The following is an 18,659-nucleotide window of genomic DNA, read 5'->3' on the forward strand; positions in this document are numbered from 1 at the left end:
CAATACACAGGAATGAATGAAGCAGAGGACAGTATGAGAAGGGCCAAATCACGAATGTCCCTGATTTTGCTACATGAATGCCTTTGCAAGAAGCTTGGCTATTACTGTGATGAGACAGGACCCACTAAAGGTTTTGTCACACAGGTGTAGCATGATCTAGTTTATATTTTAGAAGAATCATTCTGGCTACTGTATTCAGAATAGACTGTAGTAAAAGACAAGGATGAGAGGAGTGAAGGTTGCTGTAATCATCCAGTGACAGAAGATGGTGGCCTGGACCTGCTCAGTAACAGGGGAGGTAATGAGAAGGTGTCCAATTCTGGATATATTTTTAAACTAAAGCTGAGATGATTTACTAATGGACTAGATTTGAGGCATGAGACAGAGATCATTCCAGGATAAGACCAAGGCTTTTTTCCTTGAACAACTGCAAGGAAGGGCTTGTCATTTTCTGCAGTAGGGTAAGGGGGGCAGTCGGAAGCCAGGAGCTGGTTCTAGATATATTACATTCCAGATGTCCATTAGATATGCAGGTATAGTGCTAAGTTGGCATTGGATACATGTTCATTTCTTTTTGTTGTGAAAGGATTGTTTACTTACATCTTTTCCAATAAGATCTCTCTGGTTCTCAATGACACCCCAAGGAGGAATTCCAACTGTCCAGATTTTCCTCAAGCACTGGGAGAAATGTGCTTTGAGGGCATCCCCAACATGTTTGGACACTCCTATGAAAAACCAGTTGAGAAGTCAAGGTTTAACTCACAAATCGTGCAAAACACCACGACTCCCAGAAAAAGACAAGCAGACAAGTACATGCAAAAAGGTCATTGTTAGGAAAAGTTGTTGACACAGTGGATGACACTCTAACCAACTGAGCTACCCAGTCAGGCCCCACCCTTTTTTATTGGAAATTAAATAAGTACTATCAATGGACTACCAACTCTACCACCTTCACTTTCTACCAAGAATGTGAAACAATAATTATGTCAATAAAATGTGCACAAGAACAACCAGGTTACCCATTAATGACAAGCCAAAATCCCTTGGTTTTATTTGCTTTTTTTTTTTCCAATCATGTGCTTCCTTCATTCCTTTCCATCAGAAAGGAATGATTTGTTAAATCAGCATGTGTTGCTCCATGCCTAGCAGATGTGCGGCCCTGCCCTCCAGCTTACAACACCAAGAGGAGGAAACTGATACACAGACTCACCCTAACCTATAAGGAAATGCATAAAATGCTAAAGTGCTACAGGCAGTAAATGCTATAGAAATTAAGAGACAAAAGTGAGTTGAGACAGAGAATGCTTCATGGGTGTATTGGCATCTAATGAAGACTTAAAGGACTGGCTGAAGGTAATAGGAGACATTGCCTAGGGCCAATCAAGATTAAAAAAACAGAGAGAGAAATAAAAGATGAAAAACCACACTGTGATATTGTGATTTATAAGAAATTTATATTTGGTTTTCATCCTATTCCTGACGTTGAGCTCCTTAAGCCCTTGGAATTTCCTGAGTGATGAGAGTCAACAAAGGTACATTAATGAGGTGACTTTTAGACTGCATCAAAGGATGGGGCTGGTTGCCAGGGGAACCAACCAGGCCATTAGAGGGGTGAGACTTTCAGCTCCAGGGATGGAAGACAGATGGAGATTCAGTTCAATCAGCAATGGCCAATGATTTGATCAATTATGCCTATATGATAAAGTCTCCATAAAAACCAAATGGACAGAGTTTAGAGAGCTTCCAGGTGAGTGAACACATGGAGAAGAGGGGAAGGCATGGAAGCTCTGTGCCCCTTTCCCCATACCTTGCCCTATGTGTCTCTTCCACCTGGCTATTCCTGAGTTATATATATTTTTATAGTAAACTGGTAATCGAGTGAGTAAACTGGTTTCCTAAGTTCTGTGAGCCACTCTATCAAATTAATCAAACCAAAGGAGTGTCATGGGAACCTCTGAGTTATAGCCAGATGGTCAGAATTAGAGGTAACAACTTGGACTTACGATTGGCATCTGCACTGGGGACAGTCTTGTGCTGAGCCCTTAACCCATGGAATCTGAAGCTATTTCTAGAATGAGTGTCAGAATTGAGTTGAATTACAGGACACCTGACTGGTACCAAAGAATGTGTTGAGAAAGAACCCACACATCAGAACTGGTGTCAGAACCATAACAGGTGATTGGTAACAGAGAAGGGTTTGAGAAGTTACTAGTTCTCAACACTGTAGCTGCACATACTTATGAAGATGCATTCTGAAAAACTCTAGGTAATCTGGGGTAAAGTCTGCACATCTATATTTTTAAAGCCCCTGAGTGAGTCTCCAACATGCAGACAGTACATAAATACTGATACAAAGGACAGGGTTAGAGGTTCAGAGACTACTGTATAAAATTCTTGAATGTCATATTTCAGGAGTACAAAGAGTTGGTGGTAGAGACAGTGAGCGAAATGACAACTATGTAGTTAATTATCTCTGCATGCCCAATATACTCAATGCAGTCATTGCATGCCTCACTGATTTCCAATGCCTGGGAACTTGGCCATGGTGAGATTATCTCATGTCCATGCCCACACACTGCACATTTGCACGGCTTCCATGTCTTTTTTAACCTCACCATAGTGCAAAGCTCATGAAAGACTACTTTCTTTTTATCCAAAACGTGTACCCAAAGTTATATAATTCGAACAGCACATTTTAACAATGGTAGAAAACACATCCCAGGAAAGGTCTATGGTTCTTCTGGGTTTCTTTGCCAGTCACTAAGCTTTTCGTCTTTCTCCCCCATGCCACCACGTCTCCTGGGAGTACTGGCAGTGGAGAGGCACTGCCACACTGCTTCCTTCACAGTTACACAGAGGAAATTTTTTTTTAAAGTGTTTAACAATGGAGTGTGCTTTACCAGTATCAATGCCTTCAGTTATTATCCACGCTCCTGTTGTCTCCGCAGCTTTGACCAAACCCTGGCTGAAGATCTCCTTAAGTTTGGAGGGCATCTGGAAGTTCTGGATGCCCCCATGGACAGAAATCACCAGCTTTGGCAATTCCATCTTCCACTCTTTCAGCATCAAATGTAACAGATGATCCAACTTTGTATCATAAGAAGTTCTGATATACTGGAAGATAAGCATATACACACATACATAAAATAGTAAAAACAAATACTAAGTAATAATAAACATGCAGAAAGGAATTCAAATAGCCACAACTTGAAAGGAAGAGTCTTCCATCTCTTCAAAAGCTCATCCTTATATAATGGAAGTATTTACTTTAAAAGGATCCCATACACTCTTCAAGTTGCTTCTGAGAATTACAAGTCACAGTAGGAAGGCTTCCTCTGGTTTTCAAGGCTGGTGCGACAATGTTCTCAGGTCTCGGGTGAGGAAAAATATTTCAAAGTGGCAAAAATCACTACTCCAGTAAACCCATTTTCAAAAAAGCCTAGTTAAAGAACGTGTATGAATAACTCGTGGGCATGGATGACAGAGAGGGGGTTGACTGTGGGTGAGAGAGGGGGGCTGGGCAGAGGGACAGAAAGAGGAAAAAAATGAGACAACTGTAATAGAATAAACAATAAAATAAAAATAGAATACATATTTCCCTTGACCACCAAAAAAAAAAAAAAAGATTTTAGAAACAAGTGAAACAGGTTTTTCATAAATGCCATGGCTTTTAGTTTACTTGACCATTTCAGATATTTGTATCATTTAAATTAAGATCCAAGAGTACATATATTTAATATCTTATAAATTTTACATTCTAATCATTTCCCTCTGAAATGATGTATATATAATTATCCCTCTGAAAATGTTCTTTTCCAAAAGAAATACTTGTCACAAAAGTGTCGTATCTTTGACCAGCCAATGTAACTGAAAGAAAAGATGAGGAAAATCCATCCAACAGGTAGCCCCAGAGTCATTTTGCTTTTGCCTAAGGTTATAGAATATGACTGACTCTTTCCAGCAGAGGTAGCCACATCCAGACCATTAAAATCATGTGGAGATGAGTCTGCCTTCTTCAAGCATAAGCCAACCAACCGCAAGAATAGGATAAATGAAGGCAAAAAGAAACTATGAATTATAAAATTATGCCAAAAATAACCACAGATGGTATACAAACAGGAAGTATCACAGCATCCTCAAGCCTCTGATAGCACTTAAAATAATTTTCCATTTATCTTTAAAATTCTTAAAACATCATCCCTGGCTGGTGTGGCTCAGTGGACTGAGGACCTGATTGTGAAGCAAAAGGTTGCCAGTTCCATTCTTAGGGCACGTGCCTGGGTTGCGGGCCAGGTCCCTACTAGGGGGTACATGAGTGGCAACCACACACATATGTTTCCCTTCCTCCCTTCCCCTTTCTCTAAAAATAAATAAAATATTTTTTAAAAAGGCTTCAAACATCACAGAATGGGAGTCATAGAAAGAATCTAAGGATAACTAGGATGCAATTCACAAGAGAGGAGACTCAGTGGCCATGACTTTATTACATAATCAAATAGTAGGAAGAAAGTACAAGTTGACCTTTGTGAAATGGCTTGTTTCTCTGAATAATGAATAAGGCGGGGGCGGGGGCGGGGGAGCAGCTCTGGTTCAGCTCATCTCTCTACCCCTACTTTCTCCCAGGTGCCCCTCTCTTTCAACTCTAAGTCTTTTTAGTCCTAGAAGATGTATCTCTTTGAGAGTTCAGGATAAACAATTTTGCTTAACTAAAATATCAGCACTAGAGTCTTTCTCCCCAAGGCCAACCAAAGAATGTGCTAAAGGTTAATGTGCTAAAGGTTAACTCTTTCCCCTCCTCCTTATACCTAACTCCCTCCTGCAGGTTATGTAGACTCGCACTGGCAGAGATTCACCTCAAATCCTTTGTGGAATGTGGTGATAGGGAAAAACAACTAGGATGGGGAATGTGGGGGAGGGAGCTGAAAAAGGAGCTCTCACAAGCTTCCCTGATGCTCACATAACCCTGAGCAACTCTGGGCTTAAAAAAGGACAGAGACACTTCTCTTCTGAAGATCAAAAAACTCCTTCACCATAGAATGTAACGGGAACCAAGTGGTAAGTGTAAAATGTGTTGTTGACTAGGAGGTTTAACCATAGTTTCAGACTTCCTAAATGGACCATATTCTGCCTTGGCCTTTGTCAAGATATTCTTCTTCCCTAGACTGGTCTTACCCCTCAGCCTCACCAAACACTATCTCACTCAACTTTCTGATCTCAGCTTAGCTGTCCCTACTTTCAGATGGCTTTCGGGACACTCACACAGAGCCCCAGAAAAACAGGAGTTACTCTTTTTAGCCTCTCAAAGAATGCTTTATTCCCATTTCAGAGTATCCCCAGCATCTGTGGTAATTGTACATTTACTTTGTGTTTCCTTTACTAGATTGTAACTGTTGGGGTTCAGAATGAGCCACCCCAAGGTGTATCTCAGTGGTATGCAGATTACCTTGAGCTAAAGGCAATTTCAGCTTCCTGCGCAAAAGAAACTTCAGCCCCTCCACTTAATTACTACCTATAGGGCAGGGCAACCTTCTATTTACTAAATATCTATTCTTATTACTTTGCAAAGACCCTTTGAAGCCCCCAAGGTGCATTACCTCATCCCTAGCTCAGGATGTCTTATATGCCTCAATCTCCCTTTCTATCTCTGAGTCCTTCCTACATATGGGGTTTCCAACTCTCTCAAGTATGCTGGGTTCCCATACATATATACATCTGTGTGTATTAAATTTGGTTATTTTCTCTTGCTAATCTGTCTCATGTCTATTTGACTATTAGACCAGCCAGGAGAACCTTGAAGGCAGAGGAAAGTTGGTTCCTCCCTCCCAACAAAACCAATGTACCAATGTTAGTACCTGGAACGTATGCTCTATGGGGCACAGCAAAGTATGAGCACCCAATAAGTAATTGTTGAATAGATTTAAAAATGAGTAAATAAAGGTGATCATGAATAAGTACAAGAAGTAAAAAGAAGACTAGAATTTAAGGGGAAAATTACAGGCAGTGTAATTACATACGTACTAAGAGTGAGCTTCCAAAAGGATCGGAGAAGAGAATGGAGGCAGCTATCCTGCCAATGAAAGGGTTTTCAGGAACAGCTATAAAGGACACATGGACAAAACCAAGTGGAGGTGGGGTTGGGGTAGGGAGGTGGGGATGGCTGGGGTGGGCGGGGAGAAGAAGGGGAAAAAGGCAGAAAACTGTACTTGAACAATAAAATTTACAAAAAAAGAAAACATCAATGCACGAAGTTAAATGCAAAAGGACTAATAACTGAAAACACAGGCTACTGTACAACTATATTATGAAACTTTATTATGATTGCACTATTAAAAACTATTGGTTTAAATCCATCAAACTGATGGCCACACCCCAGAGTACATCTGATTCTGACCTTTCTTGAGCTGCGCCCCCTTGTACTTTGCCCTCAGACAGCTGACTCTGATAAAGCAGCAGGTGGTTTACAAGCTCCAGAGAAAACATCTGGGAGATATCTGACCTGTCAATACTATGCAAATCACATGCAAAATTAACACATTAGGGACAGGAGCACAATTGGCCTACAGAGCCCAGTACTATAATTCATTGGCTGCAGAGAGAATCCCCCATTTTCTTCAGGTGAAGAGGCTCTCATGAATACATAGCAGTCAGGAATAGCCACAAGTTAGTAGCAATTGCTGCAACCATGATTCAGTAAAGCCCACTGACTGGTAGCAACTCTCTGCATTCCACAAAAGCAGCCCTTTGGCAAGAGCAACGACCCACCATCTTCCACAGAAGGCATAAGTTTGCTGAAAGAGTCCGATCAATAAAGAGGTGGCCACACCTGGGAAAGGAAGAATGCCCCTGAGACATAAAGGAAAGAGAAGTGTCAGGTCATTTTTGGCAAAAGGTTAATAACACAGATCTAATACTTTTTTAAGATTTTATTTATTTATTTTCAGAGAGAGGGATAGGAGGGAGAGAATGAGGGAGAGAAACATAGATGTGTGAGAGAAACATAGATGTGTGAGAAAAACATCAGCTGGTTGCCTCTCACACACACCTCAGCCAGGGACCTGGCCTGAAACATAGGCATGTGCCCTAACAGGGAATCAAACTGGTGACCTTTCACTTTGCAGGGGTGTCCAAACTTTTGGCATCTTTGGGCCACACTGGAACAAGAAGAGTTGTCATGGGCCACGCATTAAATACATTGCAACAAGTAATCACCAAAAAATCTCATGTTTTAAATAAATTTACAATTTTGTGTTGGGCTGCATTCATAGCCATCCTGGGCCACATGCAGCCCATGGGCCACAGGCTGGACACCCCTGCTGACAGGATGATACTCAATTTACTAAGCCACGCCAGTCACAGAGAATCCAATTTTGCAATAAAACCTGGTCATCTGGCCATCCACACTTGGTGATATGATCAGGAGATACAATTTGAAGGTTATATCCACTGTTACAAACCAGCAAAATAATGTGGGTTAACAAACCTTGGCGTGGTGAATGTGCTCTCCATCTTGGAAATTAATAGTGCCAAAGGCATCTGTCGGGCTTCTCGTCGTGTGCTTTTCAACAGACCACTGCTCATCTGCATCACCGCTGGCGGAGCCGGTCCGGGCAAAATCTGTCCCGTGGTGGTCACCGATCAGTCGCCCACAGTAACACCTTGGATTTGAGATGAAAACAAATTTCAAAATAGAAAATAGATGTAATGTTTCTACATTTCTCCAGCGTAATGTAGAAGGCCTACATTAATAATTTTCAAAAGTTCACATTAAGATTTATATTAGATTTTTGACACTAGGCTACATGAAAACTAACAAAATATAATATTCATCACACTGGTGAAAGAATGACAGACTTCTCATCTTGCATGAATTAGGAACAATCAGAAGAACAAATTAAAATTTGGATATGTAGAACTTCTGTACTTTCTTCAATAACAAATTATGTATCTGCAGAGCAAGAAAACTGTATCAAATACGTCAGACCATGTACCTATTACATACAAAGGGGTTATTATTCAGCTTTCGAAATAATTGAGGCATTTGATCTGTATAAAAAGCAACATAAAAACATGTACAAATTATGGGATCCAAGCAAACAAGGAAGTAGGCTGAAGAGACAAGAAGTCAGAACGTGGAGGACAGTATTGGGGTTCCGATAGAGGGGCTACGACGCTAAGGGAAGAAGAATAACCCCGAATGTACAGAATACATGTGATCGGGATCTACTGGAGAGAAATGTGCCATCTCGTGGAGCAAGGGTCACTCTTGGAAATGAAAAACATCTCATAAACTGACGATGCATCTCACTGTGGCTTCTTCTAAACAGAACGGCAATGGAAGCAACCAAACCTGGAAAGATAAATCACTACTCTTTCATAGGATTGTTCTTCGGTGTGAACCCACTTTCTTCTAAGTATTTTCCTAGTTTAATCCATTTGATTTGAGCCTATCTAGCTTTCGTCTAGTTTTTAACCATGCCATTAAATTGTGGCAAGGTGGATGCTGCAAAACTGTTATTCTTTGGAGCATTTGAGATCTTAGTCCCTGGCATATGTCATCAGTTTGGCTCAAATAAACTCTTATAAAAATTTTTTTTAGCCCTGGCTGGTGTGGCTCAGTGACCTGAGTGCTGCCCTGTGAGCTGAAGGGTTGCTGGTTTGATTCCCAGTCAGGGCACATTCCTGGGTTGCAGGTCAGGTCCCCAGTTAAGGGCACGTGAGAGGCAACAAATCAGTGTATCTCTCTCACACTGCTGTTTCTGTCTACCTTTCTACCTCCCTTCCCTTCTCTCTCTAAAAGTAAAGAAATAAAACCTTTAAAGATTTTTTAAAATTATGGCAAGGTGGCCCCCAAAAGGAACCAATCATCCCCCAAATTAAAGAAAAAATATTTTTCATGTTCATCCCTTTAGTCATTACTTTCAGAATTTCCAAATTATACATCACCAAGACATACTAAAAACTCATCCTAAGAATCAACTTTAGAATGACGCCAATTTTACCAATCCCTTCCTAAATTGTCTTTATGAATTCTATAAAATATCCTTAAAAAATCCTAAAATGCTTTTTCAGAGACCTTAACAAAGTAATTCTAAAATTCATACAGATGTATAAAAATGTCCAAGAGAGTAAAACAATTTTTAAAAGAATAAAGGAGGGCTGCAAACCAAAGTGTTGCAGGTTCGATTCCCAGTCAGAGTACATGCTTGGGTTGCAGGCCATGACCCCCAGCAACCGCACATTGATGCCTCTCTCTCTCTCTCTCTCTCTCTTTCTCTCTCGCTTCCCTCTCTAAAAAGTAAATAAATAAAATATTAAAAAAAAAAAAAAAGAATATCCTTGGCCAGGTGGCTTGGTTGGAGCATCGTCCCATAAGCCAAAATGTTGTGGGTTCAATTCCTGGTCAGAGCATGTACCTAGGTTACAGGTCCGAACCCAGGTTGGGACATGTATGAAGGCAACTAATACAGGTTTCTCTCTCACATAGATGTTTCCCTCTCCTTCTCTCTCTCTCTTCCTTCCTCTCTCTCTAAAATCAATAACATATTCTCAGGTGAGGATTTTTTTAAATGTCATTTTAAAAAGAAAAGAAAAAAGCATAGACTACTAACTCTATCAGACATCAAGATATATCACAAAGCTATAATACTGAAACAGAGTGGCATTCACAAGGAATAGAAATGGATCTATGATATGGACAAGAAAGCTCAGAAATAGAGCCATAGACATGTGGGAACTTGGTATATAAGAGAGATGACATCAGAAATGAATGAGGCTAGGACAGACTGCTTAGCAACTAATATTGGGACATTTAGCCCTACAAATGGAAAAAAAAAAATCGAACTAGTTCCTAGTGAGGCAGGAAAATTATAAGTTTTAACTGATTTTAATTTCTGAGTTTGTATGAAAACAGATGTTTTTACAGTATCATTCACATTAGTTTTCCTGAAGACTGTAAGGCTGGGAGACTATTGACAGGGAGAGGTTCTGGAGAATAAAGTAGGAAGTAGGAGGAGTAAGTGAAGCCTTTTCAGTTCACTACATGCTTATGTTTGCTTTGAATTTTAACAAAATTTTAAATAATTACTGAAAAGAAAAACATTTTTAGGAAAAGGTAGAAGGTTAGCCAAATGGAAACTCTTCCCCCAGTATTGTAGACTGAAACGTCCCCTAAATCCATATGCTGAAGCCCTGACTAAGCCCCAATGTGACTATATTTGGAGGTAGGCCCTACAAAGCAGTAAGAAAGTTTAAATAAGGCCATAAGAGGAAGGCCCCAATCGTATAGCACCGGTGACTTTACAAGGAGAGGAAAAGAGACACCAGGAGTCTCTATCAGCAAATGCACAATGGAAAGGCCAGGTGAGGACATAGCAAGAAGGTGACCATTTGCACAGCAGGAAGAGAGTTTGCATCAGAAACCAACGTGGTGGCACCTCAGACTTGGACATCCAGCCTCCAGAAAAGTGAGAAAACAAATGTCTGTTGTTTAAGCAACTCAGTTGGTGCTACTCTGTTACAGTAGCCTGAGCAGGCCAGTACCCCCGCTGCCCCATCTTTCCTGTCATGTCTGTGGATGGTGTCTTTCTTTCCCCATGATTTGCTACATTTTGGATCCTCAATTTTTTTGTAGCCCAAGTAAATTTAACATTGGTTCAATCCATAATGTGAATTTCAGAATGTGATCACAATTAAGAAAATTTTATTTTATCCTCCTTACAAATGAGAGGTAAAAACACTTTATAAGTGCATAGTTTAAAATGCAAATTACTGTTAAAATTTGTATTGCCCATAATCTTGTGTGATATTGCAATTTTTTAAGACTAACTCTTTTTTGTCAAGATTTTATTTATTTATTTTTAGAGAGGGAAGGGAGGGAGAAAGAGAGAGAGGGAGAAACATCAATGTGCGGTTGCTGGGGGCCGTGGGCTGCAACCCAGGCATGTGCCCTGAGTGGGAATTGAACCTGCGATGCTTTGGTTCACAGCCCATGCTCAATCCACTGAGCTATGCCAGCCAGGTGATGTTGCAATTTTTAATAAATATGTATTTGGTTTTTGTCCCCCTTTTTGTCACAGAGTTCCTAAAACCCTTGGAATTTCCTGAGAGATAAGAGTGACAAGGAAGAGATATAGCACATTCCGGCAAAGAATCTAGATGATGATGCAGGATAAAAGGAATCTGTTTTGCTGGTAAACCAGTTTACAGGTGCCTCAAAGTATCATTAAAACAAGTGCTCAAAAAAAACCCCTCAGAAAACTAAAAATGGAACTGCATTTTGACCCAGCAATTCCACTGCTGGGATTATACCCTAAGAGCCCTGAAACACCAATCCAAAAGAACCTATGCACCCCAATGTTCATAGCAGCACTATTTACAATAGCTAAGTGCTGGAACCTAAGTGCCCATCAGCAAATGAGTGGATCAAAAAGCTACAGTACATTTACATAATGGAATTCTATGCAGCAGAGAGAAAGAGAGAGCTTATACCTTTTGTGACAGCTGGATGGAACTGGAGAGCATTATGCTAAGCGAAATAAGCCAGGCGATGAGGGACAAATACCATATGATCTCACCTTTAACCGGAACATAATCAACAAAAGAAAAAACAAACAAAATATAACCAGATACAAGATCAATCTAACAACAGCCAGAGTGGAGGGGAAGGGGACAGTGGGGAGAAGGGTTTTCAGGACCTACTATAAAGGACACATGGACAAAACCAAGGGGAAGGGTGGAAGCAAGAGAGGGAGATGGGTTTGGCTGGGGTGGGAGGAGGGGTGGGGAGAAAATACAGACAACTGTAATTGATAAACAATAAAGTAATTTAAAATGAATAAATAAATATTCAACACCATGCAAAAAAAAAAGAGTGACAAAGGTGCTGGAAATTGACTCAGTCACCAATGGCCAATGATTCCATCAATGGTGCCCATGCAATGAAGCCTCCATAAAAAAAACCAAAAGGATGGGGTCTGGAGAGCTTCTGGTGGGTGAACCCGTGGAGGTGCTGACAGAGCGGCACACTTGGAGGGAAGGGTGTGGAAGCTCTGTGCTCCTTCCCACACACCTTGCCCTGTGCATCTCTCCCATCTGGCTATTCAGCTGTATTCTTTATAGGATCTTTTACAATAAACTGGTAAACTTAAGTAAGTGTTCTCTGACTTATGTGACCTGCTATAGCAAATTAACTGAACTGTGGAGGGGGTCTCAGGAACCTCCAATCTATAGTCCATCAGACAGAAGCACTGACAATTTAGACTTTCAACCGCCATCTGAAGTGGAGAGTGAGGAGTAGTCGTTGAGCTCTCTACACCTGTGGGATCTGACACCATCTCCAGAATTAAGCTAATTACTTGTTGGTGTTGGAAAAAAAACACATCAGAATTAGTATCAGACTTGGTGCTGGTATGCACATATGCCATTCACATGAATCAAATACAGTGTTGTGTCTGCACAAAGCATCTTCATCATCCAAATAAACTGCACAATGAAAATTTAGTGCTTTACAAGTATTTCAGTTGGTAAAAGTTCTTGTCAAAGGCCTTCAGCCATTTACATGTCTGAGTAATTCATGTAATCTATTACATTCAAATAATTAATTTCTCCTTCAAAAATGTCTCATGTGTCTTTTTTTAAACCTTCCCTTGGAAGGGAAATAAAATACATCAATAGAGCCCTTTCCTTAAGTTCATTCAAGATGTGAGAAAACTATTCCAATAAATTTGAAACAGAATGCCTAAAAATTAAAAGAAATCTTATTTATGTCTTACCTAATTAGATTCTGGCAGACCTGGCATCCTGTGGTACATCTAAATTAAAGAAGAAAATCTGTTAGTTTACTGACATATTTGAAAACATATGTAATACTTTTACAGTAAATATCTGTTGTCTTCCATGATTTGGAAATCAGGGTTTGCTGGATACTCATTCATCTTTCCCCAAATATCCCAAAGTCATTTACCAAATATAATTACACTGCAGAAACTATGATCTAATTAACAGAACACCAACATCGGAACTTAAACACCTGGATTTAAATCTTGCTAACAATTATTCTAATCCCCAGTTTTCACACCTGAACATATCTGCCCTACAAGATTATTAGAAGGATTATCTGAGATAATATATGAAAAGTGCCTTATAGTCCTGGTACACTGCAGTGTGTACAATAATGGTAGCTACTACTACTGTTATACTATGAAGATAACACAGAATTCTTGAGAATCAAGTCTGAAAATATACATACACACACACTTTTAAAACCATAAAACACTATCAAATTAAGGGACAGTTGGTGTTATTTTTTTTAAGACTGGTCAAACATTTACACAGTATTTTTTAAAGATTTTATTTATTCATTTTTTAGAGAGGGAAGGGAGGGAGAAAGAGAGAGAGAAAAACATGAATGTGCAGTTGCTGGGGGTCATGGCCAGCAACCCAGGTATGTACCCTGACTGGGAATCGAACCTGCGATACTTTGGTTCCCAGACCGCACTCAATCCACTGAGCTATGCCAGCCAGGGCTTAGTTGGTGTTATTTTTAATCTTTTTTTTTTATGATTCAAAAGGACATTCTGGATTTGGAGGTTAGCACTGTGGTCTTCAATGACCATATTTTAGGTGTGAATAAGTTTTAACTGGAAGAGAACTCTAGTTTAAAATGCTGGAAGAAAAAGTAGTGTTCACAGAATTGGAGTCATTCTAAATTATCCAGAAATGAATCTTCACAACTCTCACTTCTTCCTGTCCCAGCCTTTTGGGAATGTCTTTTTCTCAGAAGCTGTCAAACTATAAAATTGTAATGGGGGAGACTGCAACCCACCCCACCACTCTGCCTAATAATGTAACGTGTAGATGAACGGCATGTTTGTACAAGAATCTTGGACCTTCTAATCCAAGATTATGGGAAGCTGGGATGACGTGAAGCCAGCATGACGTGAAGCCAGGATGATACGCACTGACCACCACTTGCTTTATCGGGACGGACTGTGCTGGTCTGCACACAGAGAACTTGTCGACCCCCTTCCTTGATCTCTTTGTTCTGTTCCCCTCTCCCTCCTTATCACAATCTCTGCCTCCACTGAGATGTGGAGATGGGCTTTGAGATGTGACTTCCCCATCTTCCCAGAAGATGGGTTTTGAGACCTGAGTCCCTCATCTTCCAGATGGCCAGTATCTGAATAAACCACTTTCCTTTATCAGCATCTGCCCCATGAGTATTGGCTTTCGTAGGGGCAGGCAGCTGGGCCTGCTTTCTGTTACAGCTTCATTTCAACAAGTTCAAATGAGAAGGAAAAAGACGTAATCAACTCTATCAGATTTGCTTCTTATTAGGAGATACAAAAAGAATAAAAGCTCAGCTTTGATCTAAATTTAAAATAGTAAACTATTACCCTTTTCCTGTGTACCATAAGGAAGAAAACCGCATGAAAGCTACCACATTGAAAATCTAACTGGGCTCTAAGAAAAAGGTTGGCATAAAGGGAATAGCCATAATCACCCATTAACTTTTTTACAATCACAGAAAAACAGAGACTGCTTTTGTTTCCCATAAAATGTCACATATCTTAGATCATTCATGGAATTATGATCATTAATATTTTTCCTGAGTCTATGGGTGAATGGCCTATAGTTTATCACTATTCTTGATGTTCAAGGTGATCGTGAAGGTGATGTACATTTACAGAGCAGTAGGAGCTGCCTGAGCTCAGCCTGCCTTCCATGGCAGCCTCCATCACATTACAAGATGTCGTAAAGATTTAATAAGCAAAATGAGAATTTCTAATCACAGGGCTTACAAGGCACAGGTAATTAAATGAGGGTGGGACTAGTAAATATTTAACAAAAGCAAGGAACACTATTTTAGTCATCCCCGAAGCACCAGAATTTCACTGACCTCACCATGCTACCTTTCATAAGCATGTATAGCAGTGACTGCTAAACTTCAAATGAACATAAGGCCAAATGCCCAAAGGAAGCTAAAGATACAGTGGTCCCCCTAATAAAAATACCATTGACCCTAGAACAACATGGGTTTAAAGTGTGCAGGTCCACTTATACATGGATTTTTTTCAATAAATGTATAATATTCTGCCAGCCCTCCATATCCCTGGTTTCACATCTGCAGACTCAACACTATTTTTGACCCAAGTGAAGGAGGAGGGCCAACTGCATGCATCGTTCTGTGTCATCTATGTCATTTTATATAAGGGACTTGAGCACCCACGGATTTAGGTATCCAAAGGGGTTCTGGCATCAATCTGTCTTGAACAGTGAGGGCAGTTAAGTTTTAGAGGAGTCAAAAGTTATACGCAAATTTTGACAGCGCAGGTGTTTGGTGCAAGTAACTCCACATTCAAGGGTTAATTGTACTGGTCCTCTATTTTCCTTTCAATTTCTCTTTCCCAAGAGCAATGCCACTCAATCTTATTTCATGGCCCCAATCACACTGGGGGATTTTTCATAACCCATCCTGTCCCTATCTTTCATTAACTGCTGTTTTGAATTTTGTTCTACGAGTAGAGCTTCCAAAGGGTTGTCAAGAACTCGAAGTACTCAAACTTGAATCATTTCATTCTGCTGCCCATTTTTTTACTCAAGCGAAAAGCCTATGGGAGGAAAATGAAACCGAAATTAACTGTTCGAATAACCTGAGCACAGAGTTCTGAAATATCCGTCACTATTTCCCAAAGACACTTTAGTTGAGGATAAGGAACATTTGCAATAATTTGAGTATTCAACATTTAGAACTTGTAAAGTTTTTATCCAAACCCAGTGGAATAGATATAGCACTAGAGATTTCCTAACATCTATCCTCCTAATAAAAGGAACAGGAGCATCAAAATAAACAGAGCAATATCCACCGCCATATTAACAGCAGCTCCATCAGGGCGATGTCATTATGATGAACTTGGTTTTCTTTACATGTCATTAAGTCAGTAAGCAGATGTTTCTCAGGAGCCTACTGTCTGGCAGGCATTGTCATAAGCCCTGGGGTTGGAGTTAGGTACAAAATCGACAAGCTCTCCATTCTTACTAGAAAATCTGGTCAGAATTTCTGCAGTAATCATGCACTATTTCAATGAAGACACAAAGATCAATTAAAAATAAATACTAACTTTACAGATATTATCAAATCCTTTCAACAAGTCGTATCTCTGAGTTTCCACCAACAGTCCTCCCAGTGTTGCTTTAAAAAGAACAATGCAATTCCACATTGTACCTGTGAGGATCCTTGGAGCTGGGTATGATTCTGTTACATTCTCTCTTGTCAAACACACCTTCAATCCAGGATTTCTGGGACTAAATAGAAAAGGTTGTTATTTTTATATTCTAATTAAGTGAGAAAGCAGTGTAACCACAGTAGTTCAGCAGACAAGATATATTTAAATAGTGTAGTCACTAATTAAAACAGCAAGACCAACCCCAAACAGGCTAAGTATTTACTTGCTTCTATTATAAACAACATAGACACAAATAAGGCAAGTGGGAACATAAAAATATTCACAAAGTTAACTGGTCCATAAGCTCCTCTTAAGTGAAAGGTCCCTAAATGCACAAAACTCTAGCAAGGAAGTAAAGATATCATTAATATGTTCCCTTAATTTGCTTTAAATCATTTTTAAATCTTATACCGTAGCCCTATACAGGGAATATCAAGCTCCCAAACGTCAAGATTCTCACTCATAAAGGCTCACTTTGACTAAGATTTCACAGGAAGCTGGAGAGAGGATCAGAGGAGAAATGCAACTTCAGCAAGATTCTATAAAAAAAAAAAAAAAAAATCCAATCCAGCCCTGGCCAGTGTGGCTCAGTACATTGGAACATTGTCCTACAGACAGAAAGGTCATGGGTTCTATTTCCTGTCAGGGCATATACCCAGGTTGTGGGTTCTCTGGTTGGGGCACCTGCAAGAAGGCAACAAATCTCTCTCTCTCTCTCTCTCTCTCTCTCTCTCCCTCTCTGCCCTTCTCCCCCTCTCTGCTGTTCTCCCCCCACCCCCATCTCCCTTCCTCTCTCTCTAAAAGCAATAAAAAAATGTCCTCAGGTGATGAAAATAAATAAATAAATTAATTAATTAATTAATTCTGATCTAAAATCGAACCAAAGGGTACAGAATGTAGAATGCACCCTCAGAAGAACAGAACTTAAGAACCAAGAGACTGATTTCCTGTAAATGTCTGATTTACAGATGACTGGGACTTAACTTCCTGAACAGTAAACATCTGCCAAGAACCATTTCCCACCCTCAAGCCAAGGAACTTAACGGCTCCGACTCTGGCTGGACCTCCCCCCACTTTGCACTCCCTGCCCACAAATACGGCCTGCCCCAAATCCTCAGTGGACCCGCCTACAGCCTGCGATGGCATGTGTTTCCAGAATTGCAAATTCTCTGCTATTCCCAAATAATCTCAATCTCTGGTCATTTGAGCTTGGCTTTAATAGATTGATAATTCGACACACAGTCTGTAAGCATGGCTTACCACTGGCTGTGTTGCTTCATATTGCACAGCCTATAACTATCCTTAACTCCAAGTGGGACTTTAGCACTCATTTCTCTCACCCATTCTACAAAACTCATGTCATAGCCCAACTCTTCTGTAAGCTGTATTATAAGTCTAGAAGCAAAAAACATTGTATCCTCAATAGAACCTAACCAACCCACTGATAAGCTTGGCCTCTTAATATGAAAATATTTTAGCTCTATATGGCATAAAAATATATAGATGTGGATATAACTTTATCCAGTCACTGAAAAATACCATCCAAACCTGCAAAAAATTTTATAAGAATATATTTGAACCTTGGCTGGGTATCTCAATTGGCAGAGCATCGTCTTGATACACCAGGACACATACAAGAAGCAACCAATGAATGCATAAATAAGTGGAACAACAAATTGATGTTTCTCTCTCTCTTTCTCTCACTCACTCACTCCCTTGCTCTCTCTCAAAATCAATTTTCTAAAAAGCTAAATTTTCAGCTTCTTTAAGTGTATTTGAGCCAAAACTGACAATTGCCATGAAGCAAGATCTCAAATGCTCCCAAGATTGAGAGTTTTGTAGCTTCTTTTATGTACTGGAAATCAAAAAGGAAGTTGGATAAGGTGGGTAAGGAAGGTGGGAGAAAGCAAAGAAAGGATTGGATTATAGGATTTGTGTGCTTTCTTGAGGAATCTGAAAAAAAAAAAAAGGATTACTATGACAGTCTAGATACACAAGAAAAATGGACAGGGCTTGCTTAAGGTAAAGATAAACCTCTTACGCCCTGGCTGGATTGTAGCTCAGAGAATTGAGCTTGGGGCTGTGAACCAAAGGCTTGCAAGTTTGATTCCCAGTCAGGGCACATACCTGGGTTGTGGGCCAGGTACCCAGTACGAGGCATGAGAAAGGCAACCACACATTGATATTTCTTTCCCTCTCTTTCTCCTTCCCTTCCCCTCTCTCTAAAAAATAAATAAATTAAATCCTTAAAAAAAAAGATAATTGTTTGGGTTGTGACTACCTACCATGACCTGCCCAGTTAGGAATTTAGGATCAGATCACCCTGTGAAGTGTCTTCCTATCACTGGACTTGTTGGTTTTACTACAGAGCCCCTTTCTTGCTCACAGTACAAACATCCGTATCACAGCACTGGTGGAAGGGCAGTGAGCCAGCAT

General features: G+C 40.1%; 1 protein-coding gene across 2 annotated transcripts in view; it reads right to left on the reverse strand.

The window, feature by feature from the left end:
- TRPM6 (transient receptor potential cation channel subfamily M member 6) overlaps positions 1–18,659 on the reverse strand; it is a 168,946-nt gene that overhangs the window by 91,880 nt on the left and 58,407 nt on the right. For both annotated transcript variants that reach the window (XM_036021747.1, XM_036021748.1), the window contains 5 exons: positions 16,223–16,302; positions 12,771–12,809; positions 7,481–7,655; positions 2,901–3,114; positions 601–725 (listed from right to left, as the gene is read on the reverse strand). In XM_036021747.1, coding sequence (XP_035877640.1) covers positions 601–725; positions 2,901–3,114; positions 7,481–7,655; positions 12,771–12,809; positions 16,223–16,302 — 633 coding nt within the window. The remainder of the gene's footprint in view (positions 1–600; positions 726–2,900; positions 3,115–7,480; positions 7,656–12,770; positions 12,810–16,222; positions 16,303–18,659) is intronic.

The sequence above is a fragment of the Phyllostomus discolor genome, chromosome 3, assembly GCF_004126475.2.
Source record: "Phyllostomus discolor isolate MPI-MPIP mPhyDis1 chromosome 3, mPhyDis1.pri.v3, whole genome shotgun sequence".
Taxonomy (NCBI): Eukaryota; Metazoa; Chordata; class Mammalia; order Chiroptera; family Phyllostomidae; genus Phyllostomus; species Phyllostomus discolor.